Below are 10,446 nucleotides of genomic sequence, written 5' to 3' on the forward strand. Positions count from 1 at the left end.
GAAATGGCATGGATAAGTGCTGTAGGGCAGAATAGATACGAAAGACCCAGTGTCAACCACTAAATCCAGCACACAAGTCTGTGAGCCAGAATATTGACGAGCTGAATATTCTGTGTACAGTACCTCGCGCATGTTTGATTGTGTTGATTGGCACAGTTTAGCGTAATGTCCAATCTTTCTACATGGCCCTTGTAAAAATCACTCAGATCTTCTCACTTGCCCCTTTTTCCTGCTTCCAACACATGAAATTCAAGAAGTCCCTGTTGAATAAAGCTGGTTGGCTGGTCTCCTAGCCTGACCATCTAAAGAAGTGTCCAAAAAAAAAACTTTTCTTCAGCAGGGCTGACCTTTCACTTGCTGCCTAATTAATACAACCCCTTGACAGGTGCCATTGTAATGATATAATCAATGTTATTGACTTAACCTTTTTGTACAATGTTGTGGCAAATCAGTGAGTACCTAATATTATCACATTTGCTTTGATGGGCAATAATTTATTTTGAGCGTCTCCTCTGGAAACACAGGCAACTAATAATGCCAGATCACATCAATGTAATGCCAAGGTTGATCCTCATTAGGAGACTGTCAAAAGTTCTAAATTACCTCAAAGTAAGAAATATCAACATCTTGCAATCTCATCTCTTTTGGAGCGAAGTAATCAAGTGCCATGGATGCAAAGCCATGAGATGCAAGCAGGGCAGAGCGGTATTCGACCAAACCACCGCCTGCTCCCCACAGGTCCAGCACTCCTGGGTACGGCCCAGGGCCTAAAAACACACAGCAAGTAATTTTTACACACAAGCAATGATCATGAAAGATCTAATAGATTTGACCCCTGATTAGAAATCTGTTATTTAATGTGTGTGTGTGTGTGTGTGTGTGTGTGTGTGTGTGTGCGTGTGTGTGTGTGTGTGTGTGTGAGTGTGAGTGTGTGTGTACCTGGAGGTAGGAATAGTGTTCCTTGTACTTCTTTCTCACTGATGTTTATCCTTTTCACACCTGGTGCTATATGCCAGCGCTCTATGACACTCGTTGCCAGGGGTGGTTTCTGGCTGAAGCCTTGAGATAGATGCCCACTGTATACTGAAATGTGAACTACCATCGGTGTAAGAACATCCCTCTTGCGTATTCTGGAGTAAAGAGTATGTAGGTAACAAAAGAGAGTATCAAACCCCTCAAATAAAAAAGAAACTTGAATTTAAACTTGGTAATAAAAAGCACACACAATCATATTGTTCTAGTCTAATCTACCTGAGTCCTTGTTGACCTCCTGGTACGGGTCTCATGCTCCACAGCAACCCCATTGGCTCTGCTCCTTCATAAGTGCCTCCCAAACTTTCATCTTTGGTCCCTAAGGTATATATAATAGGGCAGATCCACATCATTAATGTCTTGATCATTGTTCGCTCAAGAAATATACTGTGAATTCTAAATCTGTAGAAATGTGTGTAACGAGTTAGCTCAAAGGAGAAATATTATTAATCGATCATAACTTGTTTTGATTAATTATGAATATTTGGGTCAGTTAATTGGATTTACTTGGTGTAGCTAAATTAATATTACAATCAATTAATCAGTTCGTCCAACAAACTCTTTTGGTTATTCATTTATTCTAAGAAAAAGGGTATCTTCCATGGCCACAGAAAAATAATAATTTCTTAGCATGTACAGCTCTTAGAGCATGTAACAAGATCAAGATCGTAAAATAAACCTTGTTGCAAGCAGAGAATCAGAACCAAATAAGTAGTTGTGCACAAGTTTTATTTACTAAATCACAAACATAACTAAACTAAACACACATACATAGGTAATAGGTACTTGCATAGGTAAAATGGTGAGTGACATAATGAAACCGGAAGCAGGAAATGGAACTATGGAAAAGATCCATTTAACTATGAAAAGAACCATCAGCTTATCATTTTCAGAGGACTTCATTAAATGTATACTTGCATGGCCTTTGTAGCGAAACATTTCGTGTAAAATTCCTGAAGAAGGATTTTTTGATTGTCCAAATTGGAAATTGAGTCTCAATCGATTTCTTCGGCGTTGACAGAAGAAATGGCGATGAACTTGCGTGGTTGGTTTGACTGTGTTCCCATGGCTGGAGTGCAGATTGTGGCCTGCCGGCCCTGGGCCGGAGAGGACACGCAGAGCAAACAGGAGAAGGGAGGCAGTCAGAAGAGTTGATGGTGGGAGTTGCGATGGACTTCTTCTGCATTGAATGAAGACATGCCAAACTCCTGATGTTGTCCTTGATTCTGTTGTGGTTGAGAGAGTCATCTCTCTCCTGAATGAGCACATGGCTGGTTGTGAGTTAAGGCCTGGGGCTTTTAGGGTTTAGTGAAATTAGAACATTTTAAAGAGATCGTTAATTTAGTTATATAGCCATGCAAGTTTTTATATCCACATATTTTGTTCTAATGTCACAAGTAATAATCTCAGGGTTTACTGGATTTTACACAATTCTTTTTGTAGTGTTATTGGTGGTGATGTACTAAAATAAACATTGTCACGTGTGGACCTTTCTTCTTCTCACAGTTGATTCCTGATGGCAATTACTTGAGTCACCTCCTGTCGTTTCACAGAATAGTACAACGGCGAGCGCGTCGAGTATAAACGCCTCCCAAATGGCACTCTCTAGTGGACAAACTAGGGATGGCATGCAGGGGTTTATAGAGATGCTCTCTTGAGAAAAAATCACTCTCTGCAGAAAGGTTCTCTCTTAGAGACAAATTCATTTGATTCGTTTGTTTTGATGTGTTTGTTGGGTTACGTGTGTGTTTTGTGTTGGGGAACACAGGGGCAGAAGCCTTTTTTTAGTGGGAGGGGGGGAACAAAATTTGAGCGTGTGGTGACACTGCTTGTGCACTTTTTCTCACAACGGACCCCCTGAACGTGGGGGGAGAACACACAACGTCCACTGAACACATGGGCTGGGCATCCTTTAGAGGAGGGTGGCCAACCCATCAATGAGAAACCCTCCGTCTTTTGGACAGGGGCTCTGGGGCAGCAGGAGGGCTAGGCAAACACGTAGAGGGGCATCTGGCGTGGGGCCGCCTTCCTGGGTAGGCATAACTTGAAGGCCTCATCCTCCTCCTTGTCGTCGCATCGTTGCTGAATCAATACGACGATGGGGCCAAAGAGAGCCCTCACTTTCAGGGAAACCCGACAGGTTAAGCCAGAGCGCACGCTCTCCCACAACAGAAAAACACCATGGAGCACCCGCAGGCTTGGGCGGCCTGATCCCCCGTAAGAAAATTTTGTGCATTTTAATGTTAAATTCATCAATCTGGTGCACTTTGAGAGTTCAAAATTAAAAGCTCCAACCCATATTCAGTGTTCAAATTAAACAAAGAAAAATTCAAACCTCTTTTAGTTAGTGTCTGTCTACATTACATAATAATAGTTATAATATTAATCCCATGATAATACTCATTGTAAAACAATGCACTGAAAAATAAAGGAAACTTTCATAAGTTTTGTACTAATTTCTATACTAATAGAAAGAGTATTTTTCTGTACTTCACATTAAAGATGTGATTGGGCCAGCCCAGTGTCAATCAAGAAAACAACCAATGGGCCGCTGATCTACGCGTTTCATGCGGTGTCAGAAAAAAAGCTTTTTTTTTTACCAATGCAATACACCAGCACTAACCCAGCGCCGCCGATTAAGCAAAACAAAACGAATGGGCTATTTCTATTTTAGCCCCCGGCCGCTTTTTTGCTTTATCTATCTTTTTCGACGACAACTCACTACTCGTGCCTGTTCGCTCAGCGCTCACGGCGCCCGCGCCCGCTCGCGATATTATTGGAGGGGGGTCCCCTGTCAAAATTCTATGATGAAATCTTATGAGGGCGCCTACTCCGCTACACATACCGGTATACCTACTTTTTGCGCCACTGGCAGGCTTATGTAATTGCTCCACTCGTTGCAGTGTTAATAAAGTACAATAAAAGCGGAAAGTTCCTTACGCGGCTCTGGCGCTCCCCCTAGGGTTTAAGGCGCTTGCGCCCTTAGCATTTGCCTATACTGCCTATGCCACGGGCCGGCCCTGGTTTTGTGAGTAACGGATTTCCCTATTAAAAACTTGCTGCATTATTGGATCTTCTGTGGTACTTGAGTGTGGATCGTGACAATATGCTGGGAAGGTCAGTTGAGCAACAAGATAGCATCACATCTCAATTCTCACAAGGATGCATTTTGTGTCCCAGCATCCTTCCGAATTTGTTATTTCAAGGTTGCCTGGCAGGACTGGTCTCCACGAGATCGCAAGTTTGTTATTTGAGAAACAGCCAGTGTGAGAGATGCTCTGCTCTGTACACGTCTCATGAGAGGTTTCAGTAACTCAAAGTAATAGAGATTTGAGCTGTGTGTCATCTGCACCTTTTCATTCTAACAGTAACAATAACTGTTGTAACCATAGTATTTCAGTGAAACTGTGGGTACCATTGTAACTTTTGCAAGTCGTGCATTTAGACTACCACGCACCTGTAACTGTTCCGTGTTCATCACTGATGTAGTGTCCAAACGCCTCCCAGAAGTCCTTATCCTCTGTTTGAAGTAGAGAGTGTAGTGTGACCTTTTGACTTGGCGGTAAATTTGTTACAACAATCCGAAACTTCTCATCCACCAGCCCTCGACTGGGATGGACAGAGAATAGTGGACATGTCCTCTTCTGAGTGCTCACAGTCCTATACAGAGATTACAGGAGAGATTGAAACAGTCACTATAAACTTACCTTTTTTCACTTCCACCAAAGAAACTTCTGAAAATACCACCAATCTGAAAGTTACTTCTGGTTTAGTTTGTGTTTATAAGGAATATGCATGATATCCGGAGAATACTATTCCAAAAGAATTTGAATTCTTTATCTCAGGTTTAGGTGTCAGGTTTACGATATCTAATAAATCCAATCTTATTTAGTTTCCAACTGGGTTAAGCAGTATTACTCGTTTGCTGAAGATCAAGAGATAATTATGCAAAAAAATGATAAGAACATGCTTCCCACATCTCTACTTTATGTAATTTATCTTCTGCAAGATTATGGTTCAATCTATTAACGGCAATTTGGTCACATGCCACCTCCAAATGTGTTTTAGGAGTAATCTGATCACAAAACAATGTGGCCATTCGGATCAATTGAATGTAAATGGTGCCATATACTCTGATCATAGGTGTTTTAGATATCAGACTCTGAATCTGATCATTGTGTTAGTGTCCATTTAGAAACTGGCATATACAATTATATGTGCAAAAATTAGATGTTAAATGGTAGCCATGGCCTTTACCGTAGGTAAAAACCCTTAAAGTGATATGAGTTAAAGTTGTATGATAGTATTTAGTGGGTTTGACTCTAAGATGAAATGTGTTCAACAGTGAATTTATACAAATCAAATGACTTACCTTAAGGATATCAGGTTGCTCACACAGTTTATTTCTTTCAATGCTGTCACACGTGCCGTATACAGAAGTTTAGAATTAAAAAATGCTGCAGTGAAACTCCTCATAATTGTTGTGCTAGTTCTTCAGGGCAAGGAGAAGACAGAGGTGTACTTTTTTTTCCAACAGTTCTCTCAACAAAACAAAACACTGACCCTTCAATTTAACAGTTCCTTTGGCTTTGTTCTCCACAGAGATGCACACAGACACGAGTTCACCAAGTTCTCTCTCACCTTCCCCAGTTGCTCAGTGGCTTTTATCCTGTCGCTCCATGCCAATTACTGGAATGAGAAACTGGCATTAATCATGCTGCACTGATCTTCTTACTCACCACTCATCTCCTGGCTCAGGTCACCAAGTGGGTCCAAAGGGAACCAACAGGATTGAAAACCACTGGACTAGAGTGACTTGCTAGCATGACATGAGAAAATAATCAACGAAACAGAGGAGACTAAATAGCAGACTAATCAACGGAAACAGATGGACAACTGCGCCATCTTTTTCTATGTTCTGATTAGACTGAATGCATTTGAAAATATTAAATTGTGAAAATACTGTACAGTATACTGTACAGCTCCTCAAACAAAGATTTGCAGTTCACCAGCACCCACTCCGCAAACGCAGCGAAGTCCTCCCGAGTCAAGTCCCGCTCGATAGTTTTTCACATTAGAAAAGTGGTTTCACTCGGAAATATGTCACAATACAGATGTCAAGTAGGCCATAACTTCCATTATATGGTGACTTTTAATTTGCTCAGCAGGATTAATGAGATTACGCAAAACAAAACATAATATATTGGTATTAAGATATTGACTTCACAACATACAGTACATTTTTAGTTAGACTCTGCCCTTTTTGGACCATCAGTAGGCTGAACAGTTTGTGTTACAATGTAGGGTTATTTCCAGCGTGGGGCCAGTTTACATAAGGGAATGAGCAGGATCATTCAACCAAACCAAGTCTGTCACATTGTATGAGGTTCTATTTGGTCTTTTTGCTGATCTAACAGGAGTGTTACGTCACCGTGTATATAAATTGCAAATTACTCGTTTTGAGACAGTTTATGAGTCATGGCCCATGGGGAATATAAAAAAAGGAGGGGCTGGATTTTTACCATTATAGGGTTGTTGTGTACACACCCCCACAACCCACATCACAATTTTCACACAGTTTCAAACACAATGTAAAAGTGAATTTTGCGATTGAATCTTTTGATTAAACCATTTCCCTCAGGATAAGGAGTCCTTGATTAGATCTGCCTAAAACTGGCAGCCTCGATGTGTATGATGACGTTCAGGAACACCATGCTCTGTGACATACTGTTCCGTTACAGCTCTCTAATCTTTCATAGGGAACAATTTTACATACTTAGTGAAATAGTTTTGGAGAACGAGGACATATTTATTTCCTGATGGTGTCACAGGATGTTCAGTAATATCAGCTGCCACCTTTCAAAGGGGGATTGGCTGTGATAGTCTGTAGGGGAGATACTCAGTGTGGGACTGGCATATATCTTAACTGGGATGAAACACACTAACACAGGATAGTATACAGAAATGACAGAAAATGCTAGGGAGAAAAGTGGAGGCTGACAGAAGTCAGGTTCGAGCTTGGGCCGCTTATACAAAAGTGCTATGTTACTACTTCAAATTATAATGGGAAGAGATCCAATGAACCATCCTGTAAATGTGGGGTAACTGGTAGCTGTAAAACAAAATTTGAAACTTGGTGTCATATATCAGCACCAGCTGTACATAACTGTAGGAGCCATTTATTTGCCTTATTTGAAGGATAATTTTTGTTATTCTTTGTTTTCTTGAGATGTGCACCCTCTGCAGGACAGAAGTAGAAGTACAATAGACCTTAAAGGCCTGGGTGTGGCTTGCTGGGAGTACATGGTCTTCTTTAGACATTGCCTTCCGTTTGTTTGTCAGCCAAAGTTGTTTCATTAAGTTTGCATTACCTTTTCTAACAGTTTATTTTCTCAGTAATCAAACCTATAATAAACAACAAAAAATTCACATGCAAATTTGTGGACAATGGATTTTTAAGATAAAGGAAGTGTCTAACCCCCCAGCAGACATATGACTAACATGACAATTTGATTAAAGATAGTCACTAGAACAATAAAGCAATATTAAAATGTATTGATTTATATACATATTAATTAATCTGGTTCTTGTAAAATGTAATTTAGTTACTTAGTTACTAAAAGGTCTTCTACAGGTCAAGAGGCCTTAGACAGGACAGTGTAGACATGACATGATTAAACTTCTTTTATTTGCACATCTCTGAAATGAAATATTTTGAAATGCATCCTAATTAGAACGTAGACATTCTGTTTCAGTTTTCATTTGGTTTTTAGTCTGGATTTAGTATATTGTCATGAGACCCGTCTTGTGTGGACTTATGTTATTTCGTGTTTTGCGGCATGTTTTGTAGTCCTTTGTAGTTTTTCTTGTTAATTAGTTCGTTGATTGTTCGCAGGTGTGTGTTTGCCAATCACCCCTTGTGTATGTATACCCCAGTGTTATATAATAAAACGATTGCAAATTTATATAGGCTATTATTGTCACGGTGGTGGTTGTAGTCATAGGTATCCATAATAAAGGCTAGATGTCCTACAGCGGAGTCTCTATCGTCATCACCGGCGGCCATCTTGTCACAGGCAAGCTTTCTGGCGGGCTCTGTGGTGCCTGATGTAAGATGAGTGATCAGCACGAACACAAATACTCTTATCTCGTTAAAATCTTGACGGATTTACAAACGGTTTGGTTTCTTACATACGTTATTAACGTGGCTATAATTCTGGATGATTATTTATTGATACACTTATTATTCATAAGTGTGCAGTGTCATAACTACATCTCTGACATTTGTAACAAACCAAACCATTTGAAAATCGGTAGAAAATCGAGCAAGTTATGGTTATTTAAAAAGTACATGCACCATTAAAACACAATGTTATGAGTGAGCGAGCTGCCTGTGACAAGATGGCCGCCAGGTGCGGACGTCGACCTCCATTGGCCAGCAGCGCGGACGAGACATCTAGCCTTTATTATGGATATCTATGGTTGTAGTAACAAGCACGGAGAAGATGAAGGCAATCAGTTAACATTTAATCAATCCAACAGGGTATTCCACAAAACAGACCAAACACAAAACATCCAAAACTGACGACACCGGAAACTGACCTGAAACAGAACTGAACATATATACAGGTTATAATGAGGGTGATTGATAAGTGCACATCTAAACACAATTAGTGTCTGTGACAACAAATCAGTGACGAAGGCAGACGATGACGAAACATAACAAGTCCACACTGACGTGATTGTTACAGAACGCCTCCTCCGGGTAGGCACGACCTTGCGCCGTGGAGAAGAGGATGTGAAGAGGATGAGGGGATGTCACAGACAGGAAAGAGGAGGCTCTGGAGCTGGACGGACGACCGGGAGGAGGACGAACAACAAAGTCCAGGTTAGTGCTGATGGTGGAGTGAGCCAAGGGATGACCTTGATTAGGGGATGATGGTTCTTCATCCAGGCGAGTGCGACACAGCGACGTTGATGGAGGGAGGAGCCATGGAGGAATGCTGGTGAGGGCCACCAGAGGGTTGACTGGAGACAATGACGGTGAGGATGGAGCCAACCGCACAACCGATGAGCCGAGGTGGTGGAGAGATGGCGAAGATCTAGGCGGCAGAGCTGCAGGCGGACGACCTCCCGAGAGCGAGGTGGGGGTCTGGAGGTCTGAGGCCGAGTTGGAGCGACCAACGGCGGAGGTGGAGCCTGAGGTAGGGCGGAGAAAGCTGTAGCCGAAGGGGTGTAGGACCAGCGAGCGGTGGACGGTCCGCAGCGGAGGCAACACGATGTCGGACCCAGGTGGAGCCAACGTGCCGAGTGAGTCTGGCGAGGCCGAATGGCCAATGGTCCACGCTGAGGTCAAGGGCGGAAGGAGCGCAGGAGCCAGACTCCCTCAAATTTGTTATTTGTGAATTGTTATTCACTTTAGCCTATGTAATATGATACTTTATACACTGTAACTCATCTACTATGAGACTTTATTCACTGTGACTTTTTTTTTAGTTCTAGAACTTCGTTCACTGTTACCTACAGGGAACATTTGCTTGCTCTGATTGCCAACCAGTATATTATTGTCTAATGTTTAATAAAGTTATATGTTTGAGTATGTAGCAGGATGCAGCTGTCTGGTTTAAGCCTCCCCTATTGGTATTAAACTTGTTGGGCTGGGATTGGTACTGGGCAGTTAAGGGTAAGCCAATCGCAAGGACTAAGCCCTTTTATAAATCGGGACTTTTCTTTTGACGTCTGATGTCACCAGCATGCGACTTTTTGTCTTGGTTACCTGCCCAGCAACCTGACGTCTGAGTCGGGGCTATCCGTTTTACCGTAGTGCCGCAGGTATGATTGGCTTTGTTTTCTCTGTTCACTCGAATGACTTTATAACTTGGGCTTATAGTAGTTTTTGTGCTGTAGAATCCCCGGTGTTGCAGCAGCCCTTTTCACCAGCTGAGTGTTGGCCCGGCTGGCAGTAAGCAGAGCTTGGGGCCGTGACTCAACGCTATTAAAGTATAGGTGGGTTGCTATACTGTGTGTCCGTTGAATGGTTAATGTGGGATACGGTTGTGAATAGACATCATGTGTATTTCAGGGAGTGCTATTTGACCGGGGGTACAGCTGCGAGTCGGCGGCATCGGCGTGAACACCTGCTGCTTTGTTTAACCATTTTTTGTTACGTGTTGCTCACGGGCTTCCTTCGCCATACCCGGCTGCTCGTTTCACGGGACTGATGATTATGGGATCCGTGGCTAGCCTAAGCTAGCGAGTGTCTGGCCCGTTCCATTGTGGCTTGTCGGACTCAGTTGGATTTCGCATACCTTCCCTTGTTGTAAATGTCTTTGTATTGAATGTCTGATACACTGGCATCACGTTAATTGAGTGCTGTGTTTTTTTGTCTCTTTCTTTAAGTAGATTAAGCCTTTT

At 42.1% G+C, this 10,446-nt stretch overlaps 1 protein-coding gene across 1 annotated transcript in view; it reads right to left on the reverse strand.

Moving 5' to 3' along the window:
- LOC130092549 (peroxisomal succinyl-coenzyme A thioesterase-like) overlaps positions 1-5,662 on the reverse strand; it is a 29,936-nt gene extending 24,274 nt beyond the window's left edge. The window contains exons 1-5 of the mRNA XM_056260445.1: positions 5,405-5,662; positions 4,490-4,692; positions 1,252-1,351; positions 940-1,130; positions 604-767 (exon numbers count right to left, since the gene is read on the reverse strand). Of these exons, the coding sequence (XP_056116420.1) occupies positions 604-767; positions 940-1,130; positions 1,252-1,351; positions 4,490-4,692; positions 5,405-5,508 (762 nt within the window). The 5' untranslated portion in view covers positions 5,509-5,662. The remainder of the gene's footprint in view (positions 1-603; positions 768-939; positions 1,131-1,251; positions 1,352-4,489; positions 4,693-5,404) is intronic.
- Positions 5,663-10,446: the final 4,784 nt, after the last annotated feature.

The sequence above is a fragment of the Rhinichthys klamathensis genome, unplaced genomic scaffold (assembly GCF_029890125.1).
Source record: "Rhinichthys klamathensis goyatoka isolate OS25496 unplaced genomic scaffold, OSU_Roscu_1.1 h1tg000176l_1, whole genome shotgun sequence".
NCBI classification, from domain to species: Eukaryota; Metazoa; Chordata; class Actinopteri; order Cypriniformes; family Leuciscidae; genus Rhinichthys; species Rhinichthys klamathensis.